General features: G+C 35.8%; 1 protein-coding gene across 8 annotated transcripts in view; it reads right to left on the reverse strand.

Annotated features, from left to right (window-relative positions):
• PPFIA2 (PTPRF interacting protein alpha 2) overlaps positions 1 to 27,979 on the reverse strand; it is a 460,535-nt gene that overhangs the window by 36,507 nt on the left and 396,049 nt on the right. For 6 of the 8 annotated variants that reach the window (XM_006083971.3, XM_014451455.2, XM_006083975.3 and 3 more), the window contains 2 exons: positions 23,118 to 23,211; positions 3,170 to 3,251 (listed from right to left, as the gene is read on the reverse strand). In XM_006083971.3, coding sequence (XP_006084033.1) covers positions 3,170 to 3,251; positions 23,118 to 23,211 — 176 coding nt within the window. Of the gene's footprint in view, positions 1 to 3,169; positions 3,252 to 8,739; positions 8,749 to 23,117; positions 23,212 to 27,979 lie in introns of all 8 variants that reach the window. The other 2 variants (XM_006083973.3, XM_023749723.1) reach the window with 1 other exon arrangement.

The raw sequence follows: 27,979 nt of genomic DNA on the forward strand, positions 1-27,979 counted from the left end.
CCAATGAGCTCCTCTTTCTAATATTCCTGCCCTTGCATAATCTTGTTCTTTTGAGTTCTTAAGGAACAGACTATGATAAAAGTGAAGGGATGGTGCTTTCCAGATTAGATTACAAAAACACCAAGGCTTCATTCCTGCTAGCCCTCTCCACCTCTTCCCTCTCAGAGCTTTTGTTCTGCTGGAAGCCAGCTTCCATGTTGTGAGAAGCCCCATGAAAATGCCCACATGGCAAAGAACAGATGTTTCTGGACAATAGCTAGCAAGACACTGCATCATAACTGTGAAAACAGGAGTCAGCTTGAAAGTGTATTCTCCCCAAGTCAAGCCTTGAGAACACTGCCACGCTGGCGGTGAGAAACTGAAGAGAGGTTGTAGCTAAGCCATGCCCAGATTCCTGACCCACAGAAGTCATGAGGAAAAATAAATGCTCAGTCAGGAGATAAGTTGTTATGTGGTAATAGGTAACTAATACAGATATCCTTTATTTTAAAAAAGTCTGCCACATTGAAAGGCTACTTGTCTCTATAAGGGAAACACAAAAAGTCAAGTCTTTGAGTCAATGTGGATTAGGCTGTGATCGAAATAAAGAAAGGAGAGAGGGGATCTAGTATAGTGTTTGACTGAATCTTTTATATACTCTTCCAGCAGGTTAGGTCAAGGAATTGACCTTACCTAGACAGATATGATTAGATATGACTGAAGATGGTACTTGGCCTCTTAGTTTATAAACACAGGTTGTTCAAAATAACTAAACATCTCCATATACCTTCGCTGGACCCTAGTTATTTTCCACTTCCTCTCTTTTAAGTAAGATATTTGGATTTCAAAACCCCTGCCAAAACAAAATAAAACAAAACAAACAAACAACAAAGAAACAAACAAGCGGGAATGTTTGGATTTATCCAAGTGCTTGCCAATACACTGTTATCAATGTCATCCATGATTAGACTTTTGAAAGTTTTGAAAGTTTTGGGGGTGGATAAATGGTGTATGAAGCACCAGGCTTACTTCTCTGCATCATTCTTAGCAGCTGTATGCACAGGAGGTGCTAATGGAGGTGAGAGTTAGGAGCTCTCATTCATTGTTCACCCTGCTCATTTATCTTACTTATTCCATTTTAGAACCGGAGTCACTTTAAGAAGCACATTATGAGCAATTTTTGTATGCTCAGATGTTTAATTAGCACAAACTTTATTGCCTGTCCTTTCCTAACCCTTTAAAGTCAGTAAATATGTTTATTTTATTTTATTTTATTTTATTTTATTTTATTTTATTTTATTAAAGGATTGTTTTCTTCACTTGCCAAAATAGCAGCTAACTCTGTCAAAGTATAGCACACTGTATTGGAATGAAGCTGATCAAAGAAGAGCTATCAAATTTGAGGGGTGCTTCCTTAAGCATTTTGTTTTATAAATTATTTCTAAAACATAGAAATTTTAAAGACCTGTTTGGAAGAAGCAGCTCTGATTACCAAAATGCTAAAAAAAAAAAAAAAAAAAAAAAAAAACCTGATAGGAGAGAGTAAAAGAAAGCAAGACAGAGCTTCTTTCTTCCAGGCTAAAAAAAAAAAAATGTTTTCATATCTATCTATACAAGACCATTTTTAAAACTCATATGGGTTTTAATTTTTTCTCATTGATCAACTCTTCTGCTCTGAGTATGATATGATAATGAATGTGGGTAACTTTATAATCCCAAACCACTGGAAACAATGAGTTCTAATTGTCTCTGGCAGGCAGGAAAAGCCTGTGTTCTTCTTTGCCTCAACATTGGCATATCCCAGAAGCCCAGAAGGGTCAGTGAACACTCCTGATAAGTAGCATGAGGGACCCCTTGTGGTCAAGTATGTATTTCCGGAATTGTCCTACTCGGCTCCTGATGCCCTCCATCCTGCTCGGGTATTACTGAATTTTCCCAGCCCCCTGCATTGTTCAGGGAATGCTGAATGTAGTTCTTGTTTCATCATAACATTCAATTTAGACACAGATGGGAAAAAGAGGATACATCTTCCGCTTTATTCCAAGTGGTTAAATCTAGCTGGGCCCTAGATGTTAGAGAACTAGGCTCAGGAATTATAACATAAGCAAAGGAACAGTTCTCTGCAGTTAGGAGGCAGTGGTATCTTTTGGGAGAATGCAAGAAATGGCTCTTCTCTGCAGCCTGCTGATGAGAAAGGACCCTGGACTGATGGGCTGGGACTGATGTTTTCTGCAACAACAAAAGTGTGGCTTAAAAACTGATTATTCTCAGACAGGATTAACTGAGAATTCGAAAGTATAGCCTGAGTTCATGAACATATAGCCATGAACATAGTGTGATGATGGGTGTATTACTTAATCTCAGTTTGGGCAGTGGCTGTATTACCTCTTCTAGGATTTTTCTACGTATCTCTGCCTTGATATGCTGCTTCTCATTATGCCTACTGTGCCAGTTTGGAGGGTAGGGGTTGGGTCTGATTGGAGTCTAAGTAAAGAGGTTTCTATAGTCTTGCTGCTGTTAGACAAATGATAAAAGATGCCTCTGGCTATAGATAATTAGATATAATACTAGATCTAGTATTTGGATAACTCTAGATCTAGAATCTTAACCTCAGAAATAGAAAGTAAAAGTACAAAGGTGTGTGATAAAGGATTACTCATGTTTTCTGGGATTGGGAGGCTTGTTAAAAGCCTCAGTTCAGGTGAATGGTTAAGCTATAATATGCTTCACTGATTTCCTCTGCCCCTTTTGCTGTTTTACAATCTTTAATTTGTTCAAGTATTTGTAAAAGATGTTTTTTTGTATTTTGCTGTCATGACAATAGTACCAGTTTGGCTGGTTGGTTTATAAGTTTACATACAAATAAATAAAACGTCTATTTTACCATTAAAAAAAAAACCCACACAAAAACTGATTATTCTCTTACTCCAGACATAAAGAGGGTGGGATTTAGAGAAACTCCCTTTTATCCACTGGGTATGTCCTTCAGCCACTAGCACAAGAAAGCAATACAGTTACATTGCAATGTTCACAGGTCCCTAGAAAAAGCATTATTTTCTTTCTGAGATATTACAGTCTATTGGAAAGCTACTTCAAAACCTGCCTTTACCCGTCTCTCTAAAACAACAACAACAAAAATTACCAAATTAGTAGTGATTGAATCAAGAGCTTTCTGGTTGAATTCTCTTACCTCTAGCCATGCAACCACTGTGGGCCCATCCCACTGGGCAAAAGGTAATCCCTTCCTTCGAGCTTCCTCTAGAAGTTCATGCCTGAAGTATATAACAGAGATTGGTCAGGTACAATGGCAAAAGATGGCTGTGATTATTTTAAATTACATTATTTTTTAAATAAATCAAATAATCCTTTATAAACTTTTTATGAGATAATATAGAATAACAGAATTCCTCCTTCCTTTGAGTAATACATGCAAATCACTCATTGATTTTATTAGAAATTAAACAGTGACATCAAAAAATAATTTTCCCCTAACATTTACTCACTAAAATTCAACCATTAAATGTTAATGGACTAAGAAGCTGAATTATATTATCAGCAAATATCTTATCCCTTTAACAAGAAAATTGCCCACATAAGCATATTCAAGTATGCATTATGGGGTCTAAGTGTGGTTTCTTCCATCTGCCTTGCTCGTCTTCCCTTATTATTTCAATGGTAGAGGAAATGCCTGTATGTAGAGGCAGGAGATAAATTTGGTCATTTTAGCCGCATTCAAAAGATGTGCTTAGTTTTAGAACTCTCTCTCTGGTCCAGGTGGCTATCTTAGCAGTTAGTTCTTTGATTAGACTACAAAGTTAGTTCTCATTTGAAGAGAACGCTAAAGTAAATAGACTTCTATCACAACAAAGAATGTAAGGTCTGAAATTCAATAATACACTCAATTCCATTTATAACCACTTCTGTTTTTAATGAAAGCGAAACACTTCAATAACAACAAATGTTTGTTTCTGACAATAAAAAGTTGTAAAGAGCCTTGACAAATGCATCTATAATCACTGTCCCTACTACTCAGCCTTTAGAATTGACGTCCATTTACAAAACCAATTTGAGTTTGCTCATTAGTGACATAGCAAGTTTGTTTTCTTGTTAATATACCTGGCCAGGACTATATTAAAAATGTATTCTCTGTTCCTTAGTATGCTTTGGTCTTACACACAAATAATAAAAAAACATATATAATAATTGGTTTTTGAATGTGTATATTTTGTGCTTAGGAATCCATAATTAATATCATATATCAACTCCAAAATAAAGTATTTAATTATTTTCTGTCAATCAAGTAATTGATTATTACAGTGGACTATAATATGTTAAAATACATAATCAAAAATGACTTCCAACAGGAGAGCTTTTTGTGTTTGCGAAGGATGCTACCAAGAATTATGCATTGTGAAAAATAAGCAAGAAGACAAAACACATATTGAAGTTATAGCGGCTGAAGAGACACATAAATCAACTGTTGTTTCAATTGACGGGACAGCAAGAAAAGCATGGGTCCATTCTGCAAGCAAGCTATTCAGCACCTGGCAAAGGCAACAGCGACACGGACGCCCTGCATCCCCAAAACCACAAAGGTCTTCCTCACCTGGCTTGCTCTGCCATCACCCATTCCCTCAGGCTTCCTCATGCCATCCCTCCATTGAAAACCAGATTCAAATAGCCTAGTCTCACTGTGACTGACATATTGATAGAAATGGGTTGAAGTGGGTCAAACAACCAACCATCAGGTACTTATTGAACATCTGAGGAAATAGACATGGACCCAGTTTTCCAGGAGATCCTTGGTTAGATAAAAAAAGTAAACACACGAAACTGTCTGAAAACAGAATGGAATATACAAATAGGTGTGAAATATCAGTAATGCATATTCTGAGTGTGAAGATTTCATAAAGGGGGCGAATAGCATGGGAAACAATTGGTGAAGTCTTTGTGACAACTAAGCTTTGAAAGGCAGGCAGAAAGGAGATGGGGACTGTGTTCCAGGCAGGATAAGCAGTAAGGGCGGAGAGGCAGAGGCAGGACTGAGCGTGGAATATGTGCAAGAAAATTTAGAGAAGACCTCCTTCAGAGCAGACCTCTACAGAGGTGAAAAGCATTAGTAAGAGTTGTAATTTACATACATTATGGAAAGGAACAGTTTCACTTATGTGACAGGTGAGTGGCATTAAAGTGGAAGTAACAAGCATACATTTACAATAGTCCTTTCTACATTCAATAAAAGGAAAAAAAACACACCAAAAAATAGGCACTCAACACTTAGAAAGCATATAACATTTTCACATGTGAATTATATGAGTTGTCCAAAAGCCATTTTTAAAAGTTAGAAAACTTTAATTGTGAAAGTTCTGTCTAGTTTCCTAATAAAATTGCACCACACAAGGTAGAGTGAGATCCTGTTAAAACTTAAGTCAGATGATGTAATCTCTGCTCATAAATTTTCAATTACTTCCTGTATCACTGAGAATAAAAGCCAAAGAGGCTCATAGGATCTACCCTACTCTCTTCATCTCTTTGGCTCAACTTCCATGTCACCTGATGACACTGTTACCTGAAAACAGCCCAGACCTCTTTCTGCCTCAGGACCTTTGCACCTGCTATTTCCTCTGTCTGAAGTTCTTGTCTTCTCCATCTCCACATGGCTTACTTCCCTACCTATTTTAAATCTTCACTCAAATGTCACTTGCTCTCTGAATGTCTCTTACCCTCCCTCCAATAACACCCACCAGGCACTCCTTATCCCTATTCCTTGCTTTATTATTTTTATTTTCTAACATAAAGTGTCATTTATTTGTCTCTGTCATCTCCCAATAGAAAATAAGTTGAAAGAGGAGTGAGGTTTTATATATTCTGTTCAGAGGTAAATTTGAAGCATCTAAAACAAGGTCAGGCACAAAAGAGGTGCTCAGTAAATAATTGTGAATGTTGAATATGTAGACCAGACCTTCCATTCAGGTACTTTTGTTTCAGTAAACTGCATCCCATAATGTATTTTTGTAGTCCAATTTTTGAGCCACTTTGTCAGAATAGTATCCATTCCAGATGATTCCAAAAGTTTGACTTGGTTTGGGATTCGTGATGAAAATCTGGTTAAGAGTCAATCCAGTGTGCTTAATAATTATTTCTAAACAGATATTTTACCATACAATTTTTTGAGAAATCATTGGACAATATGGCCCTTCAAAAATTTTTTGTTTTGTTTGTTGTGTTTAAATCATATGCTCTCATGACTTTAGTAAGAGTATGCACTTCAGTTTTTCTTTTAACATCTGTATGCTGAAAATGTATATCTCAACATAATTATTCCAAACAGAAATATATTATAAATCTCAATCAGTTGCTTCAGAATATTGATTAGCTAAATATACATATTTAGCTCCATAAAATGAAGAGTTTCAAATTCAACATTAACATGTTTGACTTGATTTGGAAAGCACAGCACACTGATTTTGTGTGTGTACAATTGTGTTTGTGTATTGTATTATGGTGCATTTTTACATGCAGTGCATATAAAATTCCATTACATATTTAAGCAGTGCTTGATTTAGAGTCTAAGAACACATTCTAGCTTGTTCAGACTGAAGTGATTTGATTACATTAAAACCAAAGTTCATTCATATTGAAACCTTTTTTCTTCAAGTTGTTTTGAAATGGAGAGCATAGTCACTGACAAGAAATTGAATTTATGTGTGAATTTGAGTTGGGATTTACATAATTTCTTTCTTTACTTTATTTTAAATTTAATGAATACCATTAAAAATACACACACACACAGACACATACACACACAAATGTGATGGTACAATATAATTACTCATGCTGTTACTGAAAACTAGAGGGGCTTGCATTATCTTCCATTAAACATTTTCACTTTTGCAAGATACTGTGGTCTGTTCTCCCAATTGGGGACTTACTGGAGGAACGTTGGTAAATTTTCAGGTTATTTGCATACCATTTAGACTGGATTACTTTAGTACTTCATTTAATTTAAGCCCTCCTTAACTCCAATTTGAAGTTTTCAGTTTCCATACTTCTGAGGTTATTCATATTTTCTTATGCTGTTGTGAGAATTACGAAGTTGAGAGTAATATTGGTGAGTACAGAGCACATACCTAGGTCACCTTAGTCACTCAAGGGAATGCAGGAAATAAGTGGGAAAGTTGGGGCTTAAATTCTTGTCTGATGACTCCTAATTCAATGTTCTTTCCACCCCAAAATTTTGCACAACACTGTTTGTTCTATCTTCTCCTAACATTTTAGCCACCTAAGCTTCCTTTTAGCAACTGTACTAAGGAAATTACTTTGATATCCAAAATGTTTAAGTTCCAGGAGCATGTGCGAGACAAGAAACTGCATTTTAGAATTAAGGCAATTATATTGGTTCCTTAAAGCCCATAAATGACAACACCTTATACATTCATTATTTTTCAAATTTCATTCAAAAGAGATACAGAAATTAAGTTTTATTTCTTGGGATTATTTTCCTCATGATTTCTTGGGATTATTTTCCTCATGAAACTTAAAAATCATTAAAACATGAAAGACCAATGTTAAGTGATGACATGAAAATATTATTTTGAAAATGTAAGTTCGTACAACTTGCATTTGGCCAGCATAGCTAAACAGCACTCTAACTGTAGCTTGCCTTGCATTTTTAAGAATACCTATTAGAGTTTCCATTAGTATCATGAATTTCCTAACTGGAGTAAATATTGCATTGTTAAATAAGTAGTAGTAATAACTATAACTTGAAATTATAGAAGAAAATAAAACAAATATAAGCCATGCTAGTGAACTAAGTAATATTATAAAGCACATGACCTTATATTGGTATCAAAAATATCCATGTAGCCAATTACTAAAACTCTCCACAGCTTCCTGGATAATTGCATCTCATAGTAGCTATTTCATTTACTCCTCCCTCAACTTTTGGCTTTGAATTTAAGAGCAATATATCGCCCCATCTAAAGTGTGCTAAACAGTCCCCCAGGTTACCGAAGAAAAGTTTACACCAATGTAAATATTTTATAAAATTATGCATAATTTGTTTTACTTTGAAGCCCGATTTGTTTTAAGAATAACTAGCATACTCTAATTTAATTCAAAAGGTAAAATTTGAAACTGTAATCCAGATAGTATAAATGTTTAAAGCCTTAAAAATTAACCCATGTACAGGAAACAATGGGAAGAACACAAAATGAAAGGGTTCAACCAAAAATAAGATTAACTTTGGAACCTGGGTGTAAAGAAGCAACTAGGGGAGATCTAGCATTTTCCCTCTTCATGTAAGTGCAGTTGTAGCAATTGACAACACTTCTCTCCTGACTACAATTCAATGGACATAGAGCACTGAGAAACACACAGATAGAGTTGGTCATGCAGCACAGTTGAAAATACCCAAACAGCCTGCAACTATTACTTAGGCCTCACTGAATGCCACACTAATCGCAGAGAATGACTTGAGAACTAGGGGAGATGATGTCTGGATATCTGTTGACAACGTGTCTCAAAGAAGCAAAACACAATTGCCTGGAAGGCCAACATAATTAATTCAAATATGAACATTTCTCTGAACCAATGATTCCTTTGATGCTGTAGAAATAAATACACTTCCCAATTTTTGTTTTTGGTCAGAGGCAGTGCAGCTTGTGTTACAACTGAAAAGAGAAACACTAAAGATAAAACAAAAAGAGGATGATGCTGAAAATAAACATGTTCACCAGCCATGGTGATTCAACTTACCCAGATGTGCTTTTCATGAGATGGAGAAGGATGGATGGAAAAGAAAAGCACACAAATGTTAATGCATACATTTCCATTCAAAGAAAGCCGTGGAATAAAATAAGAGCATTATTTCAGATGTGTGAAAGCTCAAATATGAGAAAGATATGGTGTCTTATTGTTATTTCACCACGACACACATACTCACTGCGTCCAAAAGCATGATCAGCCTGAGGGGAGTTCTAAGAGTTGACCAGTAAGTCTGTCTCTTGAAAATGAGCCACTCTGAAACATGCGTGACCACATTTCCCCAGCCTCTGGTATACCCCGGGAGGAAATCAGCACCCGTCAAAGGACATTCTTTGCCTCAGTGCACTTCTGGGTTATTTTACGAGTAGAAGCAGGTAACTCACTGCATGGCTTATACGGCCGCGTAAGCCCACTGTTAGAGCTCAAGAAGCACAGCAGGCTCCAGAGAGGCAGCAACTTGAAGAAAGAACTGGTTTGAATCAGAAGGTCTGTATTCTAGTTCTCACACATGATTAGGTCAAAATTACTAGCAGGTTCTCATCTTGAATTTTCTCAATTTGGGGCAAAGTACATTTGTGCATTCCAGGTCCATAATTTTATTGTTCTAACAATTGCTATAATAATTAGTATTTTTTATTTTTGTATATAGATATGTGCCAGTAATCAGAACATGAGAAAGTATAAAATAATTATATTATTCTTCGCTTGCCACCCTACTTCTTCCTTTATCTGAACTGGCAGAATAAGTGTTGAGTTTGTGCCAACTGAATCTCTTTCAATAGAAACATTTATTTGAGCAGATCTTTATAAATATTGCTATGAGGAAAAATAATGAATGAGATTGGTTCACCAATATTATCAGAAATCATCACAAAAACAACATTGATTTAAATGTCATCTTTGAAGGGGCCCACCTGTTCCCTGGATATAGTAGAGGCACTGGGAAAATATGGAATTTAAATAATTCAACAAAAAGCCATGGAAATATTATTTTAAATTTTCTAGACAAGCATACTAGACTAAATCTCAGAAAAATAAAACTTTTACTACAATTCATAAAATATATTCAATGTAACAAAATATGAAGCAGGAGTTCCTGTCTCAGAAATAAGGCAAATCAGATTTTCTTGCTTATTGCATAATCGTTATAAAGAAAAAACTTGTCGTGGCAATGGAACACCCACGTGCCTCCTCTAAACGCATTCATTCAGAGAAACCATGTATCACTTTATTAAATGGGCATCACTAGAAAGGTATATTCTTTGACTTTAGTACCAGAATAGCTGGGGCAAGCCCTTTAAATTTTCAAAGAAACAAAAATAATGGTCCAAACAAGTTGGCACCACAACGTCCTAAGCAAGTTAAGTCATACTTTTTATATCGTACATACAACAAAGAAAATTAAAACCAAAAAGAGATAGCTTCTAAGTGATTTTCCTGTCAACATGCCTGTGAACTTTTTCATGAGCTTTGAAAACAAGGCAATTTCTGAGCTTTACACAAAAATTGACCCCAATATTTGAGCCAATTATTACCATGGACAAAATTATCTTCCATAGCCTACCAATTATCTAGAAATTGCTCTCCGTTAAAACAAGCAGGTTAAATCTCACAAAGTAGAATATTAATATTCCTCACATCTTCATTTATCATTTTTGAAAATAGAAAATTTGCACCAATAAAAAATATCTTAAATATAAAACATGAGAAATGATGAAAACAAATGGTAAACACAAATAAAAAAGTATCGCTTTAAGTTCTACTATATTTCTTATCAATTTGTGTAAGTTATCTGTTTTCTTGTACTTTTTATAAACTTTCATCTCCTCCACAGTCAATTAATTTAAGAGTCACTTTGAACAGGTATCTCACTTTAGAATATTAAGTATTTCAGCTAATGACTTTCTAAAATATATCTTCTGCAAAAACAAAACAAAACAGAAAGCTATAGTTATAAGTAACTCAGATATTTTTGTGGCAATAAATTTGTATCAATGATATATATGCAAAGATAAAGTGTTTAATTTTTACTATAAAAATTAATACATTCGTTCCTACAAGCAGTTATTTGCAGTTACATATAACCTCATTATTCTTTTTCTCTCCACTCCAGATTGCCAAGGTTATGATAATAGCAAGAGAGATTCAGTCAAGAATAAATGTTCTTTAGTTAGAGACCACTATAAATAATAGGCAAATAAATTTTAGTTGACATAGAAAAGAGACGGTTAAGTTACCATCTAATGAATAAGATCAAATCCAATTATTGGCATAATGTTTTCATTGGGAACATCCGCACAACAAGAAGACATTACCAGCTAACACATGTCTTATATTTCAGAACAGGCACCTTAAACGTCAGTTATCTTACGTTCTCTTTCTAGATCACCTATTAAATGAATGGGCTTTCACCTGTTTATAAACAAGTCAACTGTGGATGTAAAAAAATTCATATTTCACATGAAATAATTCACGAAATGAGCTTTATATGTGGAATATAACTGCCTCTCGCTTTTGAAGGTTCAAGTTGATAACTCAGAAATATTTTTAAAACAGTTATTAGCACCAGGTTGAGGAGTGAATGGGTAATAACTGGAGTGGAAAAGTGGATTGAAGAAAGGATTTTTTTCAATGGCGTAAACTTGAGAATGTTTGAATGGTGACGGCCATACACAGAAGAGAACAAACATCGATGAGAGAGAAACATCGATGAGCTGCCTCCTGCACATCTCCCACTGGGGATGTGCCCGCAACCCAGGCACATGCCTTTGACCAGAATCGAACCCGGGACCCTTCAGTCCGCAGGCCGATGCTCAATCCACTGAGCCAAACCGGTCTCGGCAGAAAGGATATTTTTAATAGCATAAACTTGGGAATGTTTGAATGGTGACAGCCATACACAGAAGAGAACAGAATTTGAAGATCTAAGAGCAAGTAGTAATAGGCTCAACATAACTGAGAAGATGGGGAGGGATGGCCTTAAGTAAGAAGACAGAAGCCTAGTTTCCTGTAATAATAAAACACAACAAAACAGGATCAGGGCAAGTGTTAGTGTACATTAGACAGTAATAAGTCAGAGTACTCAGTTGTTTTCTTTATTCTCACTTTCTAAGGTAGAATGCGAGCTCATTTGCAGAAGATGCAGGTTTAAGCAGAGTGGAGGGCTCTAACAGAAGTTGCAGAGAGTAGAACTGGTGAGAGGAACTTATCAAGATTACTGGGCAGGACTGAAATCCTAAATGAAGCTGGTGCAAGTTTCCTTGCTGTCATTTTCTCCAGAAGCACAAAGGTGCCCAAATATAGACATGGAGAATGACAATTCAATGGTGGCTGTGTTTATGACACATGGATATGAGCAAAGGAAAGAGAAGTAAAAATTTTAGGAATATTTGGTTGTGTTGAAATTATGGACATGGAATCTAAGCTGAAAAGGGAAAGAGGAGAGGACAGAAAAGGGCCAGTGCAGCGTGCAGGAACAGAAGTTTATAAAGATGACAGTGGAAGAAGTCCATAAAGCATGCTGAAAGGAGAAGACTCCAGTCCCAGAGGAATGATATACCTAAATCAGAACTTTTGTAACAGATGACTCGGGGTGATGACAAGACTCAGTATATGACCATGGGGAGTTGGAGTAGAGAATAATATTGAAAGTGATGAAGCCCTGAAACTTAAAGGCCAGGCTGTGACGGAGTGAGCTCCGTGGATATAAGAGCACCCCAGGCTAATGGCAGGAGTGGCTTTATATAGAAAGTCAGATGATGGCATACAGATAGAAATAGATAGCCAAGCACATTTCTTCTAATCCTTGTATATGAAAGCAAATGTTTCAGAAGTTTTGAGTATGGTTCATCATGACACTACTTTAGAAATAGTTTCTTTCTAGTTAATGCTGACTTCAAATAGCTTTTAGAGATATTTTTAAAAGAGGTTAAGAATCTTTATTCTTCTAAGAATCTTGTTATTCATTTGCCTAGCAAACTTAACCCAAATGAAGCATTTTATAATATAGAATTAGAAGGAAGCACATTTAATGGTATGTTTATATGTATGTGTGCATAAAATATACATATATACACATACATATATATTTTTGAAAGAAATGTATTTTGGTAAAGACTTTTTAAATAAAACCCTGGCAATAGACATGAAGGCTCACTACCATTCTTAGAAATGTGGAGACAAGGAAAATAAACTTGCTTCATGACTGGCTAATTTTAAATAAATATATGAAAAATACAATACAGAGCTAATGCAATATCCTATATTTGTAGAAACAAATATGGAGAATTCTTTCTAGATTAAGATGTCAGCATTTAATTAAATGTACCTTAATTAGTGGCAGTTTTTCTTTTTAGAAAAGGAATTAAATCATCCTTGTTATTAGACACTGACTTTGTAAGTTTTACTGGAATAAATAATGTTAGATTGACTCAAGCACACATTTACGTTTGTATATTGCTTATTTATTAGTGATCATTACTATTGTTATATTAAGCTTTGGAATATTATGTGGGGTTAATTATATCAGAAAAAGTCAATTATATACATGGCTAAATCTTGTGTTTTGAAACTACCTATCTTTGTCTTGGTTTGAATATATTTGTTGATCATTTTGAAGAAGGGGATGAGGTTGGGTAAGAAACTATTCTCTAGAGGAAAATATATGTTACTTTTTCAGAGTATAAAGAGAATGAGGGATTTTTTTTTTACTCCCTATATAGACCATTTTAAATTATATAGAGTATTCAAGGTCCAGCTGAAAGACTGGACTACATAGTCTTTAAATTCTGGCCTTACCCTGAAATCCTACCTAATTCAGATGTAATCTAGGCTCAGGAGATCTGCACTTTTGGGAACCACTGGAAAGCTACATTTCCTCATGTGTGGAAGGAAATAGCAGTTTCTACCTCAAAGGCATTGTGAAAATTAGGATGTAATACAACCTAAAATGTATAGAATAATAGCTAGCATATTATAACTGCTCCATGTGATTATTAAAAATTTATTACAGCCGAAGCCGGTTTGGCTCAGTGGATAGAGTGTCGGCCTGCAGACTGAAAGGTCCCAGGTTCGATTCCGGTCAAGGGCATGTACCTGGGTTGTGGGCACATCCCCAGTAGGAGATGTGCAGGAGGCAGCTGATTGATGTTTCTCTCTCATCGATGTTTCTAACTCTCTATCTCTCTCCCTTCCTCTCTGTAAAAAATCAATAAAATATATTAAAAAAATTTATTACATATGAAATATATTACTATTATTACTATACAAAGGATGAGGAGGAAAATGGAACAGAATACATGCGCACTAGGATATAGGAGTAATCATAACAAGAGCTAGATATAAGCATATTAAGACCATAGCATGCATGATGGAAAATAGAGGAAACAGAGCTGGTGAGATAAATAGGGACTAGATAATGTAGGAATTTATGGGCTACGTAAAGGCATTTGGAATGTATCCTATGCCTGCTAGAATGATTGGGGAATTTCAGGCAGGTTACAAAATATTACTTAGATAGAGCTCGTTAGCAGAAGTGCGAATAATAGATTACAGGAAGGCAAAACTGGAAGTATGAAGATTGTTTTAAATGGTATGAGAAAAAGAAGAAGAAAATCAACATGCTTGAGAGATTTTTAAAGAGTAGTATATGGAGTGACAGTACATAAAGGTGAAGGAACACAGAGGTGAGAGTGATTGATAGTATACAACAGAGGTGGGAGTGATAGTGGTACATGAAGGTGCATAGAGGAAGAAGGAAAAGGGAGGATAGGGATGAAACCCAGGTTTCTGCTTTGGTCTTCTGTGTAGAGGCCACTGCCCTAGTACCTGTACCATTTTCTTAGGTTTTCTTCTTTACCCTAGAGTTCTTTCCCACCCAGCTCCTAATCATACACTTAGCTATTCAGAAAATACAATTTGAGTGCCTACAATATGCAGCGCTGCAAGTGTTTAAAAAAAGCAGAGGTTCTGAGTCCAGTTCTCCGAATTATATAGAACATAATAAACCCCAGGGCAGGGACAATTTAAAGAGAGTAGAACCCAATCTCACAACTGAAATTTGAATTTCCCTTATCATAATCTTACCACATACATATGCTTGGCAGGTCCATATTGGACAGAAACGTGAGAAACAACTCCAGGTGGTCAATTCTTTCTTCTCAGATCTGTGGTCACTATTGGTCCTCACTTAGACTTAGCTCAAATTTGTTGGTAATAACCTCTGCTTTTGGCCCAAGATTTTATCACTAAGCCTTAAAGAACAGGTCTGATTTCTTGTCTGCTTAGCAGCATCTGTATCTTTGCTGTCTACACTCCCCATACTCCTAATTATTTATAACATTCCATGGAGAAATGGTTTGGTGTCATTTTGCTATACTGGACATTTCCTCTGAATATATGCTGCCTCAAATACATCTGCTTCAAACTTATTTCCCAGAAATTAACACAATATCTGGCTATGATCCGGTCAGTGCATAGATTTTTGGCCTTATTAATTGCTTTTATGGATATTGAAAGTCATTAACTTCTTTGTCCGACATTGCAAATTTGTCCTTTTTGCAGAAAAATTTTTCTTAGGAGCTGAAGTTAAATTATACACATCCTCTTACACACAAATAATATGTATAGTATTGAAGTTGGATACAGAATGATATAATTGCCTTTATTAAAATTCATCATGTTAGATTTGGATCTCTTTATAAAGGTCTTCCTTAACATGTTAAGCTCCAAGCCTGTTTTGTCTTCCTTTCCGTTTAGCCCATGATATCTGATTTCACCGATATACAGGTGGCACCAGTGACTGACCGGTCTGGACAGAAAGTATAGTGTCAGTCACCAGTGACTGACATGGCACTTAACGTGTTAAACAAAAGTACTGTATTTATGTAAAAACTTGACTATGTCTTCTAGCTTCAAGCTTTCACAAAACTGTTATTCTTATTGAAATCATTTATAAAAGTGCTGAGTTGACCACCTTCTATTTCACTCAGTCATCAATTAATTTCTTCAGCCCCTCTGATTACGACCATCCCATCAGTTATAAGTGCATTTTATTAATCTCATCCCATGTTCAGAAGTATCTTTTAAAAAGTATATGAAATACCTTGCTGAACTCAACACACAGTGTTTCTACAGCATTTTTCCTGATCTGCATGTCCAGCTAGGTTTGAAAAATTTAAGGGCACAGCTTATAGTTAAGGGACTCCATTTATTCTTGGTGATGATCTGATAAATGTTTTATCTTTAGTTTGAAAACTAACAGTGAGGTGAACCAATCTTTAACTTGGAGAACATATTTTAAATAAGAACATTACATGGCTTTAGGCTTGTGGCACTTTTCTCATTCTGTTAGAAGACCAGTGACTTAGAGAAGGGACAGTGCCCCCTGAAATACTTAGTGCAATCATTTGTCTTCATGTCTGTCTCTTTAGTAGCAATCAGGACAAACAATATAAATTAATTTAGAAAAGGTCTTTCTTCCAGTACATATAGCTATCTTGAGTTTTAATTTCCTATTACTAATTCTTATTTTATATTTTCTATGGACAGAAAATATGAAGACTTTCTAGGGCTTCTGTTCTATTTCCTCTGTAATCTCTCTATATAAAAGCCTGAGCGACTGGCCAATTGTCTGACCATTCAACTCTCCGACCAGTAGCTATGACACACACTGACCACAAGGGGGCAGATGCTCAATGCAGGAGTGGAAACCACAGGCATGGAAACATGGAACAGACTGGTGAATCTCAGAGGGAAGAGGGGAGGGAGGGAAGTGAGAAGAGATTAACCAAAATCTTATATGCATACTAGAGGCCTGGTACACAGATTTGTGCACCAGTGGGATCCCTCGGCTTAGCCTGTGCCCTCTCGCAATCCAGGACCCCTCAGGGGATATCGGAGAGCTGGTTTTGGCCCGATCCCCACAGGACAGGCCGAGGGATCCCACCAGTGCACGGATTCCGGCACCAGATCTCTAGTCTATTAATATTGTACAATGGGTTCAAAATAGCAACTCCATTCTTTTTATATGTTTTTTTTCTTTCCTAAATAGATAAAATATATAGAGAGAGCACTTGGTTCCCTTAGCTTTATTTTTCCTAAGACAATGCATCTGAGCCTTTAGCCTTTGGGTGTTACTATTTTTTAGGTTCCAGGGAATTCTTACAACTGTCCTTGTTTGGAACCAGGCAGGACTATCCATGACCAGATGGCAAGGCCATGATTGTTCTGTTTGTGCAGGTACAGAAGACACACTCCTAGAGTTCCAACTAGGAAGTCGGGACACATTTTCTGAGAGAGAAATATTGAGAACCTTGTGTTTAAGTTCTGAAAAATTCTACACTATTAGATCCTTTTGAGTCAGTTGCCCAGGAGTGTTCCCCTATAGCCATGTCTGTAACTAAATGAACCCTTGACTATAGCCAACTGAGCCAAGTGCAAATATCTTTTTTTAACTGGGCCAATCAGATGCTTCACCTACGAATTTATAAATGTGAAATAGAAGATATGAGTATTGACAACACTCTAGAGAAATATTTCATACTTTGTTATTGTTAAAATTTTGAAGTTGTCCTGACTCTGTTGTTTCTGCAATCTCTGAGATCTCGAATACCCTTCCAGAGAATTCCCCTTTTTGCTTAATCTCACAAGATTTAGTGCCTCTACCATGCTTAGAAAATAGATATTTGTGGGGCAAGCGAAGACACTTACCTTCCATATATACAGCATTACTTAGATGGGAAAATGTATTCAAAGCCTCCAAAACATGTCTTACAAATTAACCTCTGAAGCACAACCTGTTTTTAAATTTAACTTGGCATATAGGCCCTTAATAAATATTTATTAAGTGAAAGACTGTTGTGAAATTTCTGTGATACCTTTATGAATATTTGCAGTGACATTTGTTTTGCTTAGAGATAGCTAATCTCGGAACCTTCCAAATACCAAAGATTAAAAGTGCAGAGTCTGGAAACACATTAATGATTATGCACTGAAGGAGACCCTTAGGATTGCAATGGAAATAAATTAACTAAATCTACAGAGCTTCACTTTTATGTCTTTGAAGCTCTAACATAAAGATTCATTGATAGTGATTAACTGTGACTGCCATGCTCCCAGGATAAACTCTTCTCTGAGAATGCTGCTGATAGCTGGGTTGGAATGTTAATTTTGTTTTAATGATGTTGAAAAATTGATTTATAATATAAAACCCATTTTTATTAGCAGTGATATCCATTCAGAAGAACATAGCAAGTAAAACATATAGAAATATATTATCTATATTATAACTAAAGATTGAAAATGATAAATTAGTCAATATATTAATATTCATTTGATATCTGTATATAAATTCATCTCAAGATACAGATTTCATCATGAATATATGTTTTAGCAAAAAATTGTACAGTGTTAGAATATAAGGGGAAATGATAGCAGATAAAAAATTGATATAAAATGTTCAGAATTTATATTTCTGGAGATAAGTAACCATCCACTGGATATACATGAATTTTAATGTGTTCACTGCCTGTTAAGGACTGTCCTGAGTGCTAGGCAGGTGCAATGCTACTGAATCAGACAACTTCATCTTCAATGCCATAGTATCTGTAAAAATTAGTTTCTTGGAAATAAAGTTGAATCTAGAAATAAAAGTCATTTAGGTCAATATGTGTAAGAGTCCAGTCTAACAAATCTTCAGATTAAAAGTATAAAGAATAAAATGAAACATAAAAAACATTTGATTATAAACATACTTATAACATTTCTGAACCCCAAAGATAAAGAGAAAAACCTTAAACTTTCAGAGAGAGAGAGAGAGAGAGAGAGAGAGAGAGAGAGAGAGAGAGAGAGAATAAAGAAACCCTACATGTTAAGTATGAAAGAATGACAAGCAATTGACAGTGGGCAAAACTGGAAGCAGGAAGAGTAATACTTTCAAAGTTTTGAGGGAAAATTATTTTAAATCAATAGTTTTACAGTTTGGGCAATTATTAACTAATTTTAGATGTATAATATATTTTCAGAACTCTAAGTATTTAGGGAGTTTGCCACACACCCTATCATCACATTCCCAGAGAGGTGATATGGGTAATTGGCAGTTAAATATATTCCAGGAGAGAACAGTAAGGTAAGAAATCTGGTGAGACATTAATACCAACACATTTGACATTGGTATTTCAGAAAGTTCTTCTTCAGGCAAAGATGCTAATGACATAACATTTCATCTCCTTCCTTGTGAGTTTATGGTCCTTGATTCCAGATTAACGTATTGATGGACTCGGGATATTGTAGATGCTATTCTGAAGGAGGCGTGGGGCCACACTTGTGCATCTTGGAAGCCTGTGACTCTTTCTGTGTCAGGTAAGTTTATCAACTTTGGGGATTCAGTTTTAGAAAACCCTCTTTTTCCCCATATACTTAAGTCATGTTCTAACAGCTCTGTCAGCAATAAAGCTGGCATTGTGGTCTCTAATTGTCTGACTCTTTTGTCTAGCATCAAATAGATTCTAAACTTTAGTCAAAGAGCAGAGATTCCATTTTCTGAGTCCTTAAAATACCACATCTATATTCTAAGTGAAATTCATGGATTCATGCAGTCAAAGAACATTCAGAAATTGAGGTTTTTGATGTGCCAGACCATGTAAGTTTTTGGCCCTACAGTAGGCCTATTATGTCATGCAGTTATTTTTTGTAGCTGTGGTTGACCAGCTTGAACAAGTAACTTTAGGTATTAGCCTAAAACATTGCTGGAGAGCTAAAAAAGGGAAATACATTCTTGAAGATCGGGTGACAGGTACAAAAGGAAAGAGGACAAGTTCTTAGGTCCAGTTGTTTGTAATGTGAGCCTCAGAAATAGAGATGCTTAGTTTGTGTTAATCAGAAAAGTGCTTGTAGTCCAATTAAATCAAACTGAAGCTGATGGACAAGATCTCAGAGAGTAGTGACCCTCCAGAGGGACTTGACATCAAGAAAATTGTGAGAAATCATATTTTTAATACCAAGATCTATAATAAGAATAATAAGTGACTAAATCCTTAAAGATTAGGAGCTATACCATGTGGGCTACAGAAAAATTGGACAAGTTTTAAGGGTGAAGGCCAGAAAAATTAATGTAAAATACCCAAAGCTGAACTGTCAGTTTGACACAATTATTATTGGTATTAGCAGCACTCTACACAAACCTGTTGGAAAAAATTAAGGAATTTAAGTTTTAAAGGAAAGTATAGCAGAAATAAGGCATAGTAAATGTGAACCTTAAGAATAATAATAGATTGACTTAGGCTAGGTTAGATGTTCTGATGAAAGAATAGCACCTGTGTGATCATACCCAGCTCAGAAAGGTGAAGGTTGATAAGATGTTTTTGAATAGTGGGTGCTTTAGCAGATCCAGTATTGTTGATTTTCTATTTCTCATCATAGGACAACAGCTAGAAACATAAGAAAAACAAATGCCTGTACCAGAAAGAAAAGTTAAACTATAATAAAGTAGGAACACAGATCTAGTAAGCTGGTTCTAAATCTTGTGTGCTCAGTTTGCTGGATGGTAAATGTACCTCAAATTAGACTTTTCTTTTGGGACTGGCAACATTACAAATTTCTGAACTTTGCAAAAATTCAGAATGTCTTGAATATTGCTCTATGAACGTATGGTTTTTAAAAATGTGCCATAACTAACATCTTTAAAGAAAATTATTCCCAATTAAATTAAGAATCACAGATTGTCCATTTTAAATACCTGACGTCTTAGGAAAGTTAAAAATAAAAATTTTCTCCAGGTCTGCCAATTCCTTCAGCGACTAATGAATCTCTGATGTCAACTTTGGGACAGTGAATATTGATCAAAGTACTTTGTTCTAGAAACATTACTTTTTGGCCAAAGACTAGAATAAAAAAAAATGGTAGGAAACCATGGTCATAGCAACTAAAATGCACAACTCATAGTGTTCAACTTTTTGAAAGAAGTTGTTCCATTTTATGGTTTTGTTTATCTTTCTAATAAAATGTACTTGACTTATTTTCCATCCTGAAAGAAGATTAATGCACATGAAAATTTAACACAGAAAATTGTATTCCTAGAAACACATTTAAAGAGGACAGTGTATCTTTAGAAAAAAGAAAAAATGGAATTGTTTCAATAAAATTTTAAATACTTTAGAAAACTTAAGGATAATTTATCTTGTCTATCTTATATAACTCATCACATGAAAACACTTCACCTTTTAGTAACCCAGAAACCACAGTATAACGTAATGCAAGTCCTGAATAAGTGTTAGCACTATATATACATCTCACACATCCTTGTTATATATTTATGGTCAGAGGGTTCTTACTATGGGATAAACAATAATAAAAGAAATACTTGCTTCCATTAATTAACTTCGTTGGATTCACTTTAATCCAAGTACTATTATTCTATAGAAAATAATTAACTAATAAATGTTACTTTGTATTATATTAAATAATGCTTTCATATTATTCTTATATTAGTGACAAGTATTCTATTTAATATATTTTAAAATCATATTTTGCCTAAACATATTGCAAAATAAACTCAAAAGTCAAGCATAGTAATATTTTCAAACTCAATCCAGAACTAAAATCAGTTTCTGCCTATGAGGTTACGTAGGATTTGAAAAATAATTCCATAACATTAATATCTAATCAATCCAACAGTATTTAAAGTTAATAATAGCTAATAATAATAAATATTTTAAGATCATTGTATAATTGGGATATTTAACTTTAGCAGCCATCAAAAGAGACATTTAATTTGGTCCCATAAAAAAAAATGAACTATGTAAAGCATGCCTCAATATCAACCTTGTATGCAATGTGAAAGGTGGCCCGGTTGCCATTGTATGTAAATATTTCATTGAGGGAAAAATAAAAAATATACCTTCATTGATTTCAGAGAGGAAGGGAGAGGAAGAGAGAGATAGAAACACCAATGATGAGAGGGAATCATTGATTGGCTGCTTCCTACATGTTGGACCGAGACCAAAACCCAGGCATGTGCCCCTGACTGGAATCAAACCTGGGACCCTTAGGTCCACAGGCCGATGCTCTATCCACTGAGCAAAACTGGCTAGGGCAAAAAAATAACTTTTAAGAGAAGTAAGCGAAGTCTATTAGACTGGGTTTTGACTCTTCTTATTCCGTTAGATGTAAAGTAATTTTCAGAGAATAAAATTAAAAATCCTTTAGACTTGAAATAAATTTTAAAGAATCTATCAAAGAAGATTTTTAATTTCTCTCTCTCAATATATAACCATAAAATTGAATATAACAATCCTTGATAGGAATAAATAAAATTAAGAGATTTCAAGCATATTATGGTAATGTTTAAATATACATTTTGAGGTATAATTAACTAAAGAAAATGTTTGCTAGTACGGAATGCCACTGAACATTTCATTGTATTTTAAAAATGTTTTCAATGTTACTTTTATTTTCTGCACAGTATTTCTACTTAATTTGGATAAATACCTAATTTTCATAAGTAGCAAATTAATGAAACAACTTGGCTAGTGAGTCGTTCTGCAACTTGTAAGTACATATTTCCTCCTTATTAGTAAACATCTGCAATGCAAGTGAGCTGGCAACATAAGAAGCTGATTAGTCTGAATGCTATAACCATGAGAGCATCTATGTTAGAATCTCTGCTACAATGATGACTAGAGCCATGAACAGTTGCGGAGTAACCACCCAATAGATTCTGGAATAAAGAGAAATTCTTTAGCTTTTAAAAATATATTCTAAAGGTGCTATTTCCTCACTGAAAATGTGATTATGTATTCAAAAAATGTTATTTATGGATCCACTTGCTTTCCAATAGCTGGTGGGACTCAAAATTTGCCAATTCTGTAAGTTACTTAAATGTTCCATATTATATGTGAATGAAAAGATACACTATCAGTTTCCTGACAGATGCAAAACAATCTGCTGTGAGTCTAAAATTAGTTTATATTCAATCACTCAGAGGAATTTCTCCTTTTCAATATTCCATTTTAAGAGGAGATACTTTGTCCTGAGAAGAAACACAAAGATGAATGGCATACTCTCTCATTTTGTCATACTAATACAGTACAGTACTGAATGTCACATCAGACTATGACACTATTTGTAAGGCTGCATTTAAAGATGTTAATATACTTGTGTTTTGAAATAACTATATTTAGAGAAATGTTATTTCAAACTCTAGCCTATTATAACAAGAAAACTCGAGCACTGAATACTTTTAGGAAATACCAGAGCAATATCTGCCTCAGTCGGTTGTTTTCTTCCAACTAGTCTCTTTCTAAATTCCCTATAAGCAATGACAAAGTGTAAATTAAAGTTTAAAAAAGGAGGGAAAAAATCTCCAAACCTACTTTTTCTTCAGTCTTCTATCCTTCTCGGCTTGAGTTCCAAGTTTGCCTAACCCCAGGGACTCCTGAGCCGCAGCTTCAGTCTCCATGAAGCCTCCTGTGAAGAAGGAACTATTCACATTAGGTTAAACATATTGTGTCAATTCTGCAATTAAGTTCTTAAAAATGTATTTGAGCAACTGTTTACTACCACATTCCTCCTCAGCCCCCCACACATTTTTTGAATGTGTTTATATTTCCAAACCAACATGCATAAACATACACTGAGAGAATGAAAAAAAAAATAGTACCTACTGTTAGTCTACTCAATGGTACCTCAGAGCAGCATAAAACATGTGGCCCATACACTGATAAACACATGGATATATAATTTGAAAGTCTCGTCATCTCTTTTTCTACTTTTTTAAAAATAAAAAATAAGAGCAAATATTTGTGGAGTATTGAGTTTTTCATCATTTAAAACTTTTAAAAGACTTCTTATATAATTGGGTTAATTGATAGTCCAGTGAGTAGAAACTCAGGTGTATGTCTTCAATTCCAAGACAAGAGAATGGAGAGGCATTCCCTGATTTCTAAAAGCTTTTCATTTCTAGCTTCTGGAATCCTTTTTTGCTCACCTGCATGATCCCTATACCAGGTATAAACCTTACTTCCAGAATTTCATATGTTCTGGCATGTTTTGTTTTGTAAATCTTATAATACCTGGAAAAACTTCTAAGTCTATTTTCAAAAAGACCTTTGAAAGGATTCTTTTTATCCAGTAGATAAAAAAATTATTTGGGTTAGTGGCAATTTTATTGGCTTTGGAGTATATAAAATATATGTAACCTTGGAATGAAAGGAGAAAGGAAAAAAATATGGAAAGCATCAAGCACAGAATTACACATTTTCCAATATAATTATTTAATTCAGAATCCCTAAACATGTAATTAATTCATACAGAATTTGTTACAATAAAAAATGATAAGTTAATCCTGGGCTCTGTTTTCTCTTTGATATTTATTCTGTGTGAAAAATCTAAAAATGCTATGCTAAGCAAAATAAGCCAGTCGGAGAAAGATAAATATCACATGATCTCACTCATATGTGGGATATAATGATCAACATACTTTGATGAACAAAAATAGACAAATGGCAGGGGAGGGGGGGTGGTTAGAGAGCAACCAAAGGACTTGTATGCATGCATATTAGCATAACCAATGGACACAGACACTAGGGCTGTGGGGGCTTGCCCAGGGTGAGAATGGTTGGGGGCAGTCAATTGGGGAGAAAGGAGACATATGTAAAACTTAAGATAATATATACAATGGGGCCTTGACTTACGAGTGTCCCGACTAACGAGTTTTTTGAGATAACAGCTGTCTCTCGGCCGATTTTTTGCATTGAGTTGATTGAGTAATTTGAGTTAACGAGCTCCTTAATGAGCTCGGTCTCAGAACGAATTAAACTCATAAGTCAAGGCCCCACTGTATATACTAGAGGCCTGGCGCATGAAATTCTTGTGCAGGTATGGTCCCTAGGCCTGGCCTGCGATCAGGGCCATCTTCCCCAGCTGCCCGCAGCCGGCCTTGTCCCCCCCGCCACCACCCAGCCCCGGTTCCCCATTTGCCATGGGTGATCGGTGCCTGACAGTGGGGGGAAGATATCCAGAGGTTGGTTGTTCCTGCCCTCTTGCCGGCCTGCCCCTGCAGCTGGTGGCCATCAGGTGATCAAAGCCTGCCAGCTGGGAAAAGGGACCAAGAGGTGGTCAGTGCACCTCATAGTGACTGGTTCAGTGGTCGTTCTGGTGGTTCTGCTGTTAGGGTCAATTTGCATAATACCAATTTGTTATATAGGATAGAGGCCTGGTGCATGGGTGGGGGCTGGCTGGCATGCCCTGAAGGGGGCCCCAGATCTGGGTGGTGGGTCCTCACTGGGGGGTGGGGCCAGCCTGGGTGAGGGGCCTGGCCCAGTTTGCAGGCCAGCCATGCCCTCATTTGGGGTGGGGGTTCCTGCTGGGGCGGGGCGGCCTGGGTGAGGGGCCTGGGATGGTTTGCAGGCCACACCCCCAGCTTTGTTAGGAAGGACATCCAGAACACGTCCAGTTTAATTTGCATATTACCCTTTATTAGTATACTAGAGGCACGGTGCACAAAATTTGTGCATGGGGGGGATGGTGGTCCCTCAGCCTGGCCTGCACCCTCTCTAATCCGGGACCCCTTGGGGGATGTCCAACTGCCGGTTTAGGCCCGATCCCCCAATGTCCCTCCCCTGCTGGCCTGGTTGCCTCCAACAGCCCTCCTCTGCAGGCCTCGTCACCCCCAATGGCCCTCCCCTGCCAGCCTATTTGCCCCCAACTGCCCTCCCCTGCTGGCCTGGTTGTCCTCAACTGCCCTCCCCTGCTGGCCTGATCTCGCCCCCAACTGCTCTCCCCTGCCAGCCTGATCACCCCTAACTGCCTCTGCCTCGGCCCCCACTATCATGCCTTTGTGTAGAAGGAAGTCAGACATCCGGAAGATGGCCAGTCAACCTGGTCTAATTAGCATATTATCCTTTTATTAGTATATATATATATATATATATATATATATATATACACACACATACACTTAACTGGAGTCTAAATCATATATATATATATATATATATATATATATATATATATATATAGTTTATATATATATATATGGAAGGGATTTAGACTCCAATTAAGCTCAATATTAGGTACAAAGATTTAAGTTAATATTAACTCTTACAAAGACTACACAAAAATGTTACCAATATGTCAGTAAGAACTATTAGAGACAAATTTATTCCCTGTCATTGTAATGAACACTTCCTTACTTAACATTTGCAGGTCTTAACCAGAGACAAATTTTGTTGTTGCTGTTTTTATAATTTATAATACTTGATACTATTAATTTTGGAACACTGATATAACAAGTTACTCTCATAGCCTAGTAACTCTGCTACTGAATGCTATAAGAAACTTCTATTTGATTGAAAACACATTTATTGCTATCTAGATCTTATGCAGAGCTTCAGTTTGGGGACCAAAATTTATTTTATTCAAATATGAACATGTGCAGTTAATACTTAAATACTTTTTTTATTATGAGAGATTTTCATTTTTTGGTGTCATTTGTGAAGTTGTCCCAAACCTAACTAAGGCACTCTTGGGGATCATCTTGAATCATGGGATTTTTCCATTATGCACAGTGAATGAATATTTTCCTTTTATTTCTCTCATTGGTATACTTGCCTTACTGTACATCCATAAATTATTATTCACAATCTGCAATTAGCAATAAAATTCTACTCTTTAAATGTAAATGATTAATTCATTTTTAAAGTTACAAAATTTTCACAGTACAGATGGGACATAGAGATTGATGAGGTAGACCCATTCCAAACAGCGAGACATTTCCAGCCACCAGGTGGTTGGATCAATTAGGCTTCTTATTCTTCAGAACAAAGAATAACAGTTAAATTCTGATGTTAACTTTATTAAAAATCTTAGATTTCAATGATAGAAAAAGAACATTTTTAACAATGAAAACTCTGGAAGAGAAACAAAGAAAGCTCTAAAATGATTTTGAGAGTCAAACTAGATCTATAAAAAATAGGTTGAAAATTTTGATTTTCATAATTAAAATTATAAAAATAAAAAGCATGAGGAGTTTGGAAATACACTGAGTACTTCAAAACCTAAGGTCCTTTGAATAGAGACTTGTGGACACATCCAGTTTAAAAATGCCTGTAGAAAATGACACTTTAATATAGTAGATAAGTTTATTTTTATGCATCACATGTAGAAAGGTACCCTTAAGCAGGATCAAAAGGGTAAATACACGCGTTTTTAGCCCAGTTAAACTATTGCTAGGTGAGAAGAACATTCTTTCATAGACTTGACCCAGCTGTCCCATAAATCCCAGGTACATCTTGTTACATACCTGATCAGCTACCTAACTGGTAAAGGTAAGTCAGTCTCATTTTGTCCCAGGCATCAGCAGGCTCCTATGGCAGTGAACTTTGGGAATATCTATTCATCTAATACCACTTTTATTCATTAGTCATATGTGGCTATTGAGCACTTGAATTGTGGCTATTCCAAACTAAATACTTCATTATAAATATGTATAAGATTTTGAAAACTTAGTACAAAAGTATATATACAATATCTAATTAATAATGTTTTCTTGATTACAGTTAACATAACATATTCTTACAGTGGTTTAAATAAAATTTATTACTAAGATTCATCTCACCTGTCTCTTTTCACTTTTCTTAATGTTGCTACTAAAAAATTAAAAATTACATATGTGACTCACATTTGCGGTTTGCATTATCTATCTGTTGGCTCTTGGACTGGAGATAAGTGTCAGTCCTCCAGAGAGTGAGAGTAAATATTCACTTATGTTGGTGGAAAGAGGGGGCTACATGTTTAGATGTCACCATGACTGCAAAGTGCAGCTGATATTCATTAAATAGGGGACAAAGATTCTAAACACCAATGAGTAGAGAATACTTTAGCTTGCCCTTCTGAAAATGACAAGAGTGCCCCTGATGAGAAACACTGGCTTGTGGGTGACTTTTTCCTCTAGAAAATCCATTAGGAATGTGGAGAGAACATTAACTCCACCCATCTCACGGCATAGGGTATTTAGTCATAGAAGGCTTGAATCTCGTGATTCAGTAGATACTCAGATAACAAAGTGTGTATCACCTTATCTGTGGTTTAGTAGTTGCACATACAAAAGCCCAAGTCAAAATCCTTGAAGTTTTCTGGGCTATTTTTCACTCAGGTATACTTTTACAAGGCCCTTGAGGACTTGGAATTGTTAGAGAATTGTCTTGGAATTGTCCTAGAGTGTGAGGGGCCCAAT

Source organism: Myotis lucifugus, unplaced genomic scaffold (assembly GCF_000147115.1).
Source record: "Myotis lucifugus unplaced genomic scaffold, Myoluc2.0 scaffold_9, whole genome shotgun sequence".
In the NCBI taxonomy this organism is placed as follows: Eukaryota; Metazoa; Chordata; class Mammalia; order Chiroptera; family Vespertilionidae; genus Myotis; species Myotis lucifugus.